The sequence below is a fragment of the Dendrobates tinctorius genome, unplaced genomic scaffold (assembly GCF_039654945.1).
Source record: "Dendrobates tinctorius isolate UK_male_01 unplaced genomic scaffold, ASM3965494v1 ptg000029l, whole genome shotgun sequence".
Lineage (NCBI taxonomy): Eukaryota > Metazoa > Chordata > Amphibia > Anura > Dendrobatidae > Dendrobates > Dendrobates tinctorius.
In genome coordinates, this window is record NW_027361697.1 from 4,399,219 (window position 1) to 4,413,344 (window position 14,126).

Genomic DNA, 14,126 nt, shown 5'->3' on the forward strand with positions numbered 1-14,126 from the left:
TAGCTTAGTTACTCACCGATAACGGTGTTTCTCGGAACCCATGACAGCACCACGGAGAGAGGGGATCCGCCCTTCAGGGACAGGAACCTACAGAAAAAGGGCTGTACCTCTCCTCCGCCTTCTGTTGGTTACAGAGCATCAGAGGGTCTCCAGGTTAGTTAGACAACAGTAACAACAAGCAAAAAGGCAGCAACACTTACCTGCCCAGGTCTAGAACAAATGCACTGCAGGGTGCAGCCAGCCCATATAGCAAGATGTCAGAAACACAGGTGCAAAATACCAGATTAACAGCCACTCTCCACATACCCATTCCTGGAGGGGGTGACTGCCCAGTATACAATTGCACAATGAGGGTTCGCATAGGGTACCGTTCACACAAGGGAACTGCATGGTGTCTGGTTCACAGCCTATTAGTAACGCCCCTACTATTCGATTAGGCGGGCTGGCCAGCACCCTCTCAATGCATCCCAGTGTGAACACCCCTCATACGAGACCAAACGTGTCTGGGCTCGGCTGCACCCCGAATAATGTAGTGCAAAAAATTTTTTACCAATTAGTGAGGTATTAGCTGATATTTTGGCCAAAATACTTGAGCCCGTAAACTGCGCCAAAGTTCCTCACGCTTACGGGTCCCTACACTAAACTAAATAGCAAAGCCACTGAAGAAGACTCAGGTCTTCAAAAATAGTTAGACAACAGAAATACATACACAATATTATAATCCTGCTTACTTATCAAATCACCGTGCCTAAACGGAAACACTCTACTAACAATAACACGTGCTCACCATACTCGTGAAGGGGAGGGGAATAAGCGGGTGCTGTCATGGGTTCCGAGAAACACCGTTATCGGTGAGTAACTAAGCCATTCTCTCTCACCCATGACAGCACCACGGAGAGAATTTCAGAGATTGGTAGCTTAGGGAGGGACCACCGCCTGAAGGACCCTTCTCCCGAAGGTCAGGTCAGATGTAGAGGCTAAATCTAATCTATAGTGCCTAAAAAAGGTTGAAGGTGATGACCAGGTGGCCGCCTTACAGATTTGTTCTATTGATACCTCAGATCTTTCAGCCCATGAGGTCGCCATTGCCCTTGTGGAATGAGCTCTCAGCCCTTCTGGGATGGTATTCCCGCTGGATGAATATGCCAGGGCAATCGCATCCCTTATCCACCTTGCCAGGGTACTCTTGGATGCTTTGAGCCGCTTCCGAGGACCCTGGAAACATACAAAGAGAGAGCCTTCCTTCCTACACTTTTTGGTGGCCTCTAAGTACTGTACTAGGCACCTTTTAACATCTAAAGTGTGGAACTTTTCTTCCCCCTTATTTTTTGGATTTGGGCAGAAGGAAGGAAGGACTACCTCCTGGGACCTGTGAAAATGTGATGACACTTTGGGCAAATAGGCTGGGTCAGGTTTTAAGATAACTCTATCCTCTAGATTTTTTGTGAAAGGAGGCCCCGCTGACAAGGCTTGAATATCGCTCACTCTTCGGCTGATGTTAGTGCCACCAGAAGCACCGTTTTAAGAGATAGGATTTTTAGGGGTGCCGAGTGAATTGGTTCAAACGGAGGGCCTGTCAGTGTTGAAAGTACAAGATTCAGGTCCCATGATGGTAATCTTTGACTGGCTATTGGCCTCGATCTGGTTGCGGCTTTAATAAACCGTAATACCCAGGGGTCACCTGCCACATCATGGTTATAGAGGGCGCCTAATGCCGCTATTTGTACTTTTAATGTGTTGACCGCCAGACCCTGTTCTAGGCCCACTTGTAGGAATTCTAGGATCTTATCAATCTGAACCCCGTCCTAAACCTTTGCCCTAGAGGTGGATAGAAATTTTTTCCATATTCTACCATAAGCTCTCATTGTAACCGGTTTCCTACTCTTTTGTAGTGTAGTTATCAGGTTTTCTGAAAAACCCGTCCCTCATCAGTGCCCTCTCAAATTCCATGCTGTTAAATGGAGGTTCGGTGCCTGAGGATGTAGCACTGGGCCCTGCGGTCCGGGAGATCCGGTAGGACCCATGGGTCGGTTACTGAGAGCATTCTTAGCCAGGAAAACCAGGTTCTTTTGGACCAGAAGGGGGCTATCAGTATCATTCTTACCCTGTCCTGCCTGACTTTCTTTAGGACTGCTGGAATGAGCATGATTGGGGGAAAGGCATATGTTAGATTCTGTGTCCATGGGAGCATAAATGCGTCCAGAGTTAGAGGATTCCCCCTGGGATCTAGGGAGCAGAAGGCGTCTACTTTTTTGTTTTTGAAGTCGGCGAACAGATCCACGTCTGGGGTCCCCCACATTTTTACAATCTGCCGAAAAATGGACTGCTTTAGTACCCATTCCCCCTGTCGCAATTGGGTGCGGCTCAGAAAGTCTGCCCTTTGATTCTCCGTACCGCGGATGTGTAGGGCTGTCAGAGATAATAGGTTTGCCTCCGCTAGTTTGAGGATTTTGGCGGATGTGTCCATTAGGGTTCGGGACCTGGTTCCCCCCTGGTGGTTTATATAGGCCACTGTGACCCGATTGTCCGAAAGGATACAGACATGGTGGTTCTGGAGTAGGGGTAGGAAGTGTGTTAGGGCATAGCCTACTGCTAAAAGCTCCTTTTGATTTGAGGAGGCTCTTAATTCTTGATTTCCCCATTCGCTCTGAGTAACCTCGTTGTTCATGTGCGCTCCCCATCCTGTGGGACTGGCATCTGTTGTCACTACGTGTGTGATCTTTGGTGCCCAGGGGATCCCTTTGGACAGGTTCTCCTGGTTTCCCCACCAAGCTAGGGAATGAATAGTGCTTGAATTTAGGGTAATGCGACCCTCTAGGTGTCCCCCTACTACTGCCTGGTTGGCCAATACGTCCCACTGGAGATTTCTCGTGTGTAACTGAGCCCATTGAACTGCTGGTAGGCAGGCAGATAGTGAACCCAACAGTGACATGGCCTTCCTTAGTGTCATGGAGGGATTTTGGATTGCTCTTGCTGTAATTTGAGCGATCTTCTCCTTTTTGTGGTTTGGGAGGCGACACTCCTGAATGCTTGAGTCTAGTGTTAGGCCCAAGAATTCTTGTACCCTGCTGGGCTCCAATCTTGATTTTTTTAGATTTAGAAGCCAGCCCAGGTCTTGTAGAGTGTTTATCACCCTGTCTCTCTGTTCCCTGCATTTTTGAGCCGAGCTGCCCGCTATTAGGAAATCGTCTAGATACGGGATTATTATTATTATATCTTGTTCCCTTATATGAGCCATCATTTCCGCTACTATTTTGGTGAATACTCGCGGGGCTATCGATATTCCGAACGGCAGGGCTCTGTACTGAAATTCTTTGACCTTGCCTTTTATTGAGACGGCTAACCTCAGATACTTCCTGGAGTCTTTGTGGATAGGGACGTGATAATAAGCGTCGCTGAGGTCCAACACAGTCATGTAGCAGTTTGGGAACAGGACTTTGGTGGTAGATTTGATCGACTCCATTTTGAAGCTCTGGTTCTTGACGTATTTGTTTAGCTTTCTCAGATTTATAATTGTACGAAAGGTGCCGTCTGGTTTGGTCACTAGAAAAAGAGGGGAGTAGAACCCTCTGCCCATATCCTGCAGGGGGGACCTCCTGGAGGACTCCTTTTTTTTACTAGGCCTAGAACCTCGCTTTCTAACGCTTCCTGTTCTCGCATGCTGGATCTCAGCGCCGTTGTTACATATTTTTGAGGCGGGAGAGAGAAAAAGTTTATCCTTAGGCCCTCCTGGATTAGGTTTATTATCCAGGGGTTTGTTGAAATTCTCCTCCAGGCTGGAAGGAAAAAGGATAACCTTCCTCCCACCCTTGGCATACTGTCACTTGGAGGGCTTTTTGTCCCGGGGAGAGTTATTAAAGAAGAAGCCTCTATCTCTTCTTTTATCATCCCACTTTTGTTCCCTTGGTGGTCTTCTCTGAAAAAACCTCCTATTCCGAAAGGGTCTTTTAAATGCCGCTGGCCCTAAATTTGGGAATCCTTTTTTCTTGTCCCCTGCTTTCTGGAGGATGTCATCCAACGTTTCCCCAAAAAGGAATTTTCCTTCACAGGGGATGGAGCATAATTTCATTTTGGTCTGAAGGTCCCCTGGCCAACTTTTAAGCAATAGTGTCCTTCGGGCCACGTTTGAAAGTGCTGCTGTTTTGGACGACAGTCTGACTGAATCGGCCGATGAGTCTGCTAGGAATGCAGCCGCTCCCCTTATTACTGGGATAGAATCTAGAATTTTATCTCTAGGTGTCCCTTCCCTCAGCTGTTTCTCAAGTTGGTCCACCCATACCATTAGGGCTCTTGAGGTACATGTCGCCGCTATCGCTGGCCTGAGGTTACCGCCTGCAGACTCCCAAGCCCCCTTTAGAAAGGTATCTGCCTTCTTATCTAGGGGTCCCTGAGGGTGCCCATGTCCTCAAAGGGAAGGGCGAATTTCTTTAAGGCTTTAGCGACTGCCACATCAAGTTTCGGGGCTCTGTCCCAAGACGTGGATGCCTCCTCCTCAAAGGGATATTTCCTTTTAAGGGAAGGGACTGTAGTATTTTTCCTGTCTGGCTTGTCCCATTCCCTTTTGATTAGACCCTTGACGATTTCGTTTAGCGGAAATACTCTCCGTTTTTTCTGGCCTAGCCCCCCGAACATTATGTCCTGGACTGTCTTATCCGGCCTCGGGTCCAATACCCCCATGTTAGACCTTACAGCTTTCACCAGTTTGTCTACCTCTTCTAGGGGAAAACAATGGCGTCCTCCTGTTTCCTCGTCTGAGGATGAAGAGCGAGCCGGATTCTGAGGATTTAGTCGAGATTTCTCCCGATGTGGAAGAGTCTGACTGGGAGGTTTCTACCCTGTCTTTTTTCCTCGTTTTATCCTTATGTTTAAGGGATTCGAGGGCACTCTGGACCTCTGATTTAATTGCGGCCCTTAGGTCAGATGCGAAATCCGGAGTCTCCTGACAAACAATCTCTTTTGTACAGGACTCGCATAGTTTTTTCCTCCCATGATACCGGTAGGGGTTTAGCGCAAGTGGGACATTCCCTGTTCTTTTTAGCCTTCTTCTTTCCCGGTTCGGGAGACGGAGTCAGGTCCTGTATAGGCTGATCTCCTGGTGGCGTTCTGCTCCTCGCTGCTGACGTGCTACGCCGCGTGGAGTGACTGCTGGAACGGCACTCTGTGTTTAGTTCCTTTTGTCGGTGGTGGTGTTGGTGGTGCTGCTGCTGCCGTTTCAGCTGCTGCCTCTGCTCCTGTTGCTGGTCGCTATCCTCCATTGTTAGGATCGCTTCCAGCCAGGAGTTTCTGCACCTCACCTTTTTTAAACTTGGCGCTGCGTGACGTCACCGCTCCCCCTGCACGCGCTGGTCGGGAAGCGCGCTCCTGCGCATGCGCCCGGTTCCGGGACCCGGAAGTCGTTGGTCTACTTCCGGGGCAGCGGCCATCTTGGTACTCTCCGTACCATGGCGCTGCCCACGCTCCACTGGGTCCCGCTGAGCCCCGACCTCCTTTCTGGAGCGGCGACTCCGGCGTCTCTCCCCCCCCGCTCACTCGGCAGCCCGCATCTGCCCCGGCGGTGGCGGCTTCGGGCACCGCACCTGCCGCGACAGGGGCCTCCCCGCTGCCGATACCCGGACAGGCCAGCCCCGGACTCCTCACAGGTACGCCGTACTGTGGGTCCCCCCGTCAGGGACAGGAACCCAACTGAAGGCGGAGGAGAGCTACCGCCCTTTTTCTGTAGGTTCCTGTCCCTGAAGGGCGGATCCCCTCTCTCCGTGGTGCTGTCATGGGTGAGAGAGAAATGACCATTTGCAACATATTCTATCAAACTAGGGGCTCAACCAGAAGTCTCTTTTTCCAAGTACGAAAAAAGAAAGAAATGGTCCTGGCTTAATCAATGATTTTGTTCAGAGTTTCATCACTTTTTTTGCGAATGATGGGGAAAAAAAAAAAAAAGGTTTCTCTGCCGTCTATCTAGCAGTTTGTGCCGTCCGATTTTTTTTTTTTTTTTAAACATTTTTTCAAGGAACCATAGAAACTCGGATCAATATCAAACATGTCTCTAATTTTACGTGGACTACTCGGTCCACCCGAAAAAAATTGAAAAATCAGACCCATAGGCTATACTACGTAAAAGTTCTGTGAAAAAACATGGACAGAAATTGTAGGTTGAAAAAAGACGTCTGAATGAGAGCCCTAAGAGTCCACCCTTGACAAATATGTAAAAAAAAAATAAAAATTTGCAATTCCATGTACTAAAAAGTAGATTATAAAGTGAAGAAAGACCCTGTTCAATTACCATCCAAATGGATTATTTTTCCCTTGAATTATATAGTATTATAGGTGATGTGCCTGAGGTCTGCACCATCACTAAGTATTACCAACAAACAGCAATTTATTTATTAGTTTTAGAACTATAAGCACCAGTGATCTGTTTCGCCGGCATCCTCAGGGGCTTTTTTAAATAAAATAAATATTGTCACTTTGTTTTTGTGTTCAATAGACATTTGTAATAAGTATTTATCATAGCATCAATCAATGATCAAAACTCCTTTGTACGAAAAAAACATTCTACAGTCACCTGGCAGGTTGGAATGTGCACCATCTAATTATAATGTATTCTTCAGAGTCTGAAAATAGGGCAACTTCTATCATTAGTTCATCACAATGTCAACCATATTCAGTAGTAGAAGCCAAAAAGACAAACGTGCGGATGACTGTAGAGAAGAGGAGTTTATTAATGGTAAAGCAGATCTGAGCAGACGGTGCTCACACAAGAACACAAGGAAAGGGTGGGAGTGAATAGGGGTCTCCATACTCAAGATCCTGCTAACAAAGAATAGCCTAAGTGGCACTCTGCCACTTTTGTTTTTTTATATATTTAATCCTCAAAGAGAACTGGTTTCTTCCAATAAAATCCTTAGTTCTCCACCAAACATCTGGCCCCAAAATGTGTTAGGTGTATGGTCAATGCATGAGGTGCTAAACGTGCTGGGACACCAGATGGTACCCATGACATACACAAAAACACACAGAAGGGGGACCTCTATGATAACTCTACGTAGAAGAACCATGTCTCATTCCTTCCGTTCCTGGACAAGTGAGGCACTCATGCTCATTTCATCATACTTCCACTTGATCAGTCACCTGTTCATCTCGCTCATCGTATCAGACATCCCGGCTCTCTCACTGCTTGTGCGCAATGCTCGTCATTTTGCTGGAGCAGTGTGGAGGACAGAACTGTTCCCGTTCTTGCCTTGTGCTATCAGCTCTGGCACTTGCACTTGGTATTGCAAATTGATCCAACACTTCAGTTTCCCTTCTGCCAGATTGAAGGGGCTTCTCAATGAGGCAGGTCAATAAAGAGGGGGAGCGAGGAGAAAAGAAATCAGCTGTCACCTAGCTAGATCCATGGGGCCTCTCCGTATTCCTTACTCGGCTCCCTCGTAAATTTGCCGTCATCCATCCTGCAATACGCAGCTTTTGGGAGACATTGAGCGCACACACAAACACACGACAACTAAGCAGGCAGGGAAGGACAGACACCAAAGTAGGTTAAAGACACTCAATGGGCACAAGCAAGCATCCATAACCGTAACACAGACACACAACCCCTCACCCATTAACCATTAAGGGGAACAAGACAAAAAAAAGCCACCCATTCAATCACACCTCCCTCAGCCAGCACAAGCTGGTGGGCCAGAGGGGACTAGTTCCTCCATCTCCACTAATGGAGAGAGTTCCTGACATTCGGGTGTTATCTAGAAACAGAACCATAAAACTCATTACATCTGCGGGGAGAGTTCTTATTGCCCCCCACCTGCCTTGCACTGCTGGGAGGAGATATTTCCTATCCGTGTGTTAGGCAGATGTTCAGGGGGTGCTGTGAGAGGCATGCACAAATAACGAGAAAGATGGGGGCGCACATTACCCCTTCCCCCCCAATACTCAAGAAGTCCCAAGCTCCCTCTGGATAGGAACTTCCTGCTGTGTCCGTCAGGTAACTGCGTCGCCTGCGGGCGGTGGAGGTTTTCAGATTTGGTGGGATACGCTGGACGCTCCCCCACATGTGCTCCCCCCCAGATCGGTGAGGGGGGAGAGAGGGCTGCCCTCCTCAGGGCTCAGGACATATCCTGTCCTGCTGACCAATCGTGCCATGTATGGGTTCTTCTCCCCGTCTGTCTCAGTGCGGAGGATTGAATGATCCCTGTCCTCTCTGCTGCTTCTCCTTCTGCTGCATCAGGAGCTGTTCCAGGGCTGATGGGCCAGGGTGCATCATGGTGGTTGACCAAATAGACTAAAATAAAATAAATGCACAATTATTTCACATCAAGGAAAAAAAAGTGTGCTTAGTAGTATCTAGCAAAAAATGATCCTAACGTGGAAATGGCCTTTAAATATCCAACGGTAAATGACAGCTATGATTATATAAGAGGAAAACAACAGTCTCTGGACTCCTGTTGATGCCATAAGGAGGGTGTGCATTGACTTATGCCCCTTTCTTTATGTATGTAAAGCCCCATAGAGCATGGCCATAGTGAAATGGAAAGTTACAGGAAGAGGGATTTCCATTTTGCTCACTATGTGCACACACTGTAATTTTCAGGTGGAAATCGCCTGACAAAGCTATCCCGAAACAATCAAAAGAAGTGACAGTCTCATTCTTTGGGCAACCTCTACTCAGAAGCCACCCACTCTCTATACTGCACAGAACAGAGTAATCTATAATAATAAATGCCCTAACCAGCTTCTGGTTGTAACAACTTCCGTCCAGTTGTAACCGGTGACGTCACCACACACACACACACACACGCACATGTTAACCCTCAACACACCACACCGCCTCAACACACACTCCTCTCACCTTTCACCTCCACTCATGTCCACTCACTCTTTCACTCCACATACGTTCCTTTCTCTCACTCCGTTTCTCAGAATCACACCGTCATCGTCACTGCCCCGACATCTTCCTCCACGGCCGCGATCCAGGATCCAGACGTTCTCCAGGCCGCCGACATGTTCTTGCGGGATGCCATCTTAGATGTCGTGAAGTCCCGCGAGATTCAAGATGGCATCGCCGCAACAATATGTCGCTGGCGTGGACGACATCGGGATCCAAAAAGATGGCGTCGGCGAAATCTCGCGAGATTACGCCGACGCCATTTTGGATCCCGATGTCGCCCATGCCAGCGACATGTTGTTGCGGCGACGCCATCTTGAATATCGCGGGACTTCACGACATCCAAGATGGCGTCCCGCAAGAATATGTCGCTGGCGTGGGCGATATCGGGATCCAAAATGGCGTCGGCGTAATCTCGCGAGATTTCGCCGACGCCATCTTTTTGGATCCCGATGTAGTCCACGCCAGCGACATGTTGCGGCGACGCTATCTTGAATATCGCGGGATTTCACGAAATCCAAGATGGCGTCCCGCAAGAACATGTCGGCGGCCTGGAGAACGTCTGGATCCTGGATCGCGGCGGCGGAGGAAGATGTCGGGGCAGCGACGATGACGGTGTGAGTATGAGAAACGGAGTGAGAGAAAGGAACGTATGTGGAGTGAAAGAGTGAGTGGACATGAGTGGAGGTGAAAGGTGAGAGGAGTGTGTTGAGGCGGTGTGGTGTGTTGAGGGTTAACATGGCAAGAGGTGTTAACGACGTCGGCGAAATCTCGCGAGATTTCGCCGACGCCATCTTGCATTCGTGAAATTGCGTCATTTACCTCACGCCGACTTGCTGTGCTGACGCTTGGCATTGCCTGTACCACCTTAACTACTGCTGCCTTGGTCCTATGCCTGTTTACTGCCGGTGTCTAATTACTGGACCAATTTGCCTGTACCGCCATAACTACTGCTGCCTTGCTCCTCTGCCGGTGTCTAATTACAGGGCCAATTTGCCTATACTGCCATAACTACTGCTGCCTTTGTCCTCTGCCAGTGTCTAATTACAGGACCAATTTGCCTCTATCGCCATAACTACTGCTGCTTTGGTCATCTGCCTGTTTACTGCCGGTGTCTAATTACAAGGCCAATTTGCCTCTACCGCCATATCTACTGCTGCCTTGCTCCTCTGCCGGTGTCTAATTACAGGGCTAATTTGCCTCTACCGCCATAACTACTGCTACCTTGCTCCTCTGCCGGTGTCTAATTACAGGGCTAATTTGCCTCTACCGCCATAACTACTACCTTGCTCCTCTGCCGGTGTCTAATTACAGGGCTAATTTGCCTCTACCGCCATAACTACTGCTGCCTTGCTCCTCTGCCGGTGTCTAACTACAGGGCCAATTTGCCACTACCACTTCATAACTACTGCTGGGCAATTACAGGGTCAATTAGTATCTGTTTACTCTACAATACTCCAGGACGCCTTCTTCACTGCCAGATAACTGCCAAATAGACTCCTTTACCTGTGCCAACATGAGTCATAACAAAAAGTATGCCAATGCCAGTGAAAGGAAGGCAGCTTTAGCACTACGACAAAAACAACGCCGTGCTAATGAGACTCCTGAGGAAAAACACCATCGCCTTGAGAAGATTAAGGCTTATAAACGCCGTCGCCTCACACACGAATCCCCTAACTCTAAATCCATAAGATTGGCTGAAGAAGCCTCTGCACGCCGTCACCGCCGACAACAGACGGCCTCTTCCTCATCATTATTATTAGACTCACAACAGGATGCTTCCACATCAGCATGTGGAACAATTTACTGCTACACTTCATCCCATATGCCGTTCACTGACATAACTAATCAGCAATCTGTTTCTGCCCTATCAATACCACCATTCAATACCGATGCACAGTATGCCAATGCCAGTGAAAGGAAAGCAGCTTTAGCACTACGACAAAAACAATGCCGTGCTAATGAGACTCCTGAGGAAAAACAGCATCGACTTGACAAGATTAAGGCTTATGAACGCCGTCGTCTCACACACGAATCCCCCAACTCTAAATCTATTACATTGGCTGAAGAAGCCTCTACACGCCATCACCGCCAACAACAGACGGCTTCTTCCTCATCATCTATAATAATAAATGCCCTAAGCAGCTTCCGGTTGTAACAACTTCCGTCCAGTTGTAACCGGTGACGTCACCACACACACGCACATGTTAACCCTCAACACACCACACCGCCTCAACACACACTCCTCTCACCTTTCACCTCCACTCACGTCCACTCACTCTTTCACTCCACATACGTTCCTTTCTCTCACTCCGTTTCTCATACTCACACCGTCATCGTCGCTGCCCCGACATCTTCCTCCGCCGCGATCCTGGATCCAGACGTTCTCCAGGCCGCCGACATGTTCTTGCGGCGACGCCATCTTGGATTTCGTGAAATCCCGCGATAGTCAAGATGGCGTCGCCGCAAGAACATGTCGCCGGCGAGGACGACGTCGGGATCCAAAATGGCGTCGGCGAAAACTCGAGAGATTTCGCCGACGCCATTTTGGATCCCGACGTCGTCCACGCCGGCGACATGTTCTTCCGGCGACGCTATCTTGACTATCGCGGGATTTCACGATACTCAAGATGGCGTCGCCGCAAGAACATGTCGCCGGCGTGGACAACGTCTGGATCCAGGATGGCGCCGGCGGAAGAAGATGTCGGGGATCGTGGAGCAGCGGCGATGACGGCGTGAGTATGAGAGACGGAGTGAGAGAAGGGGTCGTATGTGGAGTGAAAGAGTGAGTGGAGATGGTGAAAGGTGAGAGGAGTGTGTGTGTTGAGGGTTAACATGGCAAGAGGTGTGATGCTATCGCATCCTCCCGATGCGATAGCATCGGGCCATAATCTAGTAAAGTAATAAACACCAACGACAGAGCAGACGCAAAAACGACTGGAAAAATCGCCAGCGAAGCAGTTTCAGGAAAATGACCGCCAGGTGTGCTCCTGAAGTGGCTTTGCATGGGGAAACCTCATCAGCTGTTCTGGCATCTAAAAGACACCTTATGCACAAGGCTTCAAAAGTGTTTTTCGGTTTCAGAAAACCCCTGAACCTCTGCTGCAGATTATTTAAAAAACAAACAAGACTTTATTCACCCTCCCCAGGTCCAGCAAAAAGTCTCTGACCCTGCTCCAAATGTCTTATTGTCTGCAGCGCTCATGTCAATCTGTGAGCTCAGCAGCTCGAGCCATCAACTGGGGCAGAACCGCTGAACTGCGTTATTGTCTGCAGCGCTGTCGGTGTGGCGTCAGCGCTGCAGACAATAATGCACGAAGAGCAGCGGCAGAGACTCAGTGCTGAATCCCGGGAGGGAGAGTAAAGCATGCTCTTTTGTTTTGGTTTGTTTGTAGCTAGGGTACAGAAGTTTTTCAAATCTGGAAAAGCCCTTTAAGATATGTACAAGTGCATATTATTGCTTGCAATCATCACACAAGAGCATAATGCAAGTTTACAGAAAACTAGAACTTATTTCACGTAATCGCAAATGTGCAAAAACATCCAATAGGTTGTTGAATGATTTGTGATTTAACCGCTCATTTCCCCTTTCCCGTAGTTCCTAAACTAGCATACATAAAATCATACAGAGAAATATGGCGTGCATTAGGTCATATGTTAAAGCTTTGGCTTTTGATAGCTACATAGTGGTATGCTATAGGTAATATTTCCAGGAACTCAAGCCCTATAAAACTGGACCACGGTAATATTAGAGACAATGATAATTTCCTATAACCATGAAGAGTGGAATTCTTACATACAGATAATAGGAGCATCGAGCTTCTCCAAGGAAAAAACAAATCTGTACCTTATTGTACCAGGGCGGCTTATAAGATACAGTAACCAGTGTGTAGATACCATGGGGTCCGCCATGCCTGTGTGCAGATTTGTGGTCCTACTGTGCCCTCTAGTGGTAATAATGCTAAAGTATAAGGGTTCATGTGTGACAACCTGGAAGTCCCGTCCCACTGTTATCACAGCTCCTTATAGCCATGAAGTATTTTGCAACATGCTGCATTTCGGCGCGCACGGCGCACCGTCAAAAGTGCGCAGCACTCTACTTTCACACTGGCAGCGCATGATCTGCGCACCCTATGCTAAAGATAGGGTGCGCCGATCGCATGCGTGCAAATGCGAAAGTAGGCGGTGATCCCGGATGGGGCGGGCAGGGAGCCGGCTCGGGGCGGGGCTTAACGACGCAGGGAGCAGCGTTGTTTTAACGCAAATGTGAAACCAGCCTTACTTTCACATGGCCAAAAAAAAAAAAAAGAATTTGGATGAAGTATGTCCAACGTGGACACAAACCTTCAGGCTCTCCATTAGGGCAGCAGAAGAGTCCTCTCTCGCGTTGCCTTGAGCTGCCCAAGCGTTTGCACTGCTGGAATTATTTATCTGGCGCCAGCTGTTTTCGGGAGACGAAGTTACAGACAGGTAGTCCAGACCAAAGCCGCCCATTGCTTTTCAGGAAGAAACATGAAAAACATCATATCAGGATAAGTTAAAATAACCAATTAATGCACAATTAAGAAAAAATTAAAAGTAGTAAGATTACCTGGCTTGTCAGTCTTCCATCGGTCAGCACCTCGCCGATCACGGTTGTCTGGGGTTCCTATAGGCCCAAAGTTGGAGAAAGGCTGAGCCGTGTGGTTGTGGGTGGGTGGAGAGCTTGGTAAGCTGCTCGGGTTTGATGAATGAGGCGACTGACTCGCTGGTGTAGAATGATCTAAAAGACAAAGTAAATGTAAAACTGATCACCTTCCAGTGGTGTTGTGAGCAGCCTAGTGGTTAGCACCGTTGGCTCATATCCCAACCAAGGATAACATCTGTATGAAGTTTGTACGTTCTCCCAGTTTGGTGTGTGGGTGGTAATCAGAGGAAACCCAAGAAAAGACATACTGAGCCCCAATGGGAACAGTGATGATAATGTCTGTAAAGTGCTACAGAATACATTGATGCTATATAAGTGTAATAAATACATTTAAATAACAGGAGAAGATGTGCACTATCAAGATTTAAAGGGAACCTGTCAAACATTTGCTCCTCCAAACCCATTTATATGACTGTTTAGCCCTTCCAGTCCTTTATGCCCCAAAGCACTGCTCCAAAACACATGAGATGTAGGAAAAACACATGAGATGCTTAACACAAAATTTGGCCAAAAAATGTGAGCCCATTCACCAACGTTTTTCCTAAATTTCAGAAGCCATTA

The 14,126-nt window shown here is 48.1% G+C and overlaps 1 protein-coding gene across 6 annotated transcripts in view; it reads right to left on the reverse strand.

Moving 5' to 3' along the window:
* Window positions 1-6,692: 6,692 nt before the first annotated feature.
* Window positions 6,693-14,126, reverse strand: part of SMG7 (SMG7 nonsense mediated mRNA decay factor) — a 63,631-nt gene continuing 56,197 nt past the window's right edge. For all 6 annotated transcript variants that reach the window (XM_073571325.1, XM_073571326.1, XM_073571324.1 and 3 more), the window contains 3 exons: window positions 13,470-13,640; window positions 13,223-13,374; window positions 6,693-8,275 (listed from right to left, as the gene is read on the reverse strand). In XM_073571325.1, coding sequence (XP_073427426.1) covers window positions 8,162-8,275; window positions 13,223-13,374; window positions 13,470-13,640 — 437 coding nt within the window. In that variant the 3' untranslated portion in view covers window positions 6,693-8,161. The remainder of the gene's footprint in view (window positions 8,276-13,222; window positions 13,375-13,469; window positions 13,641-14,126) is intronic.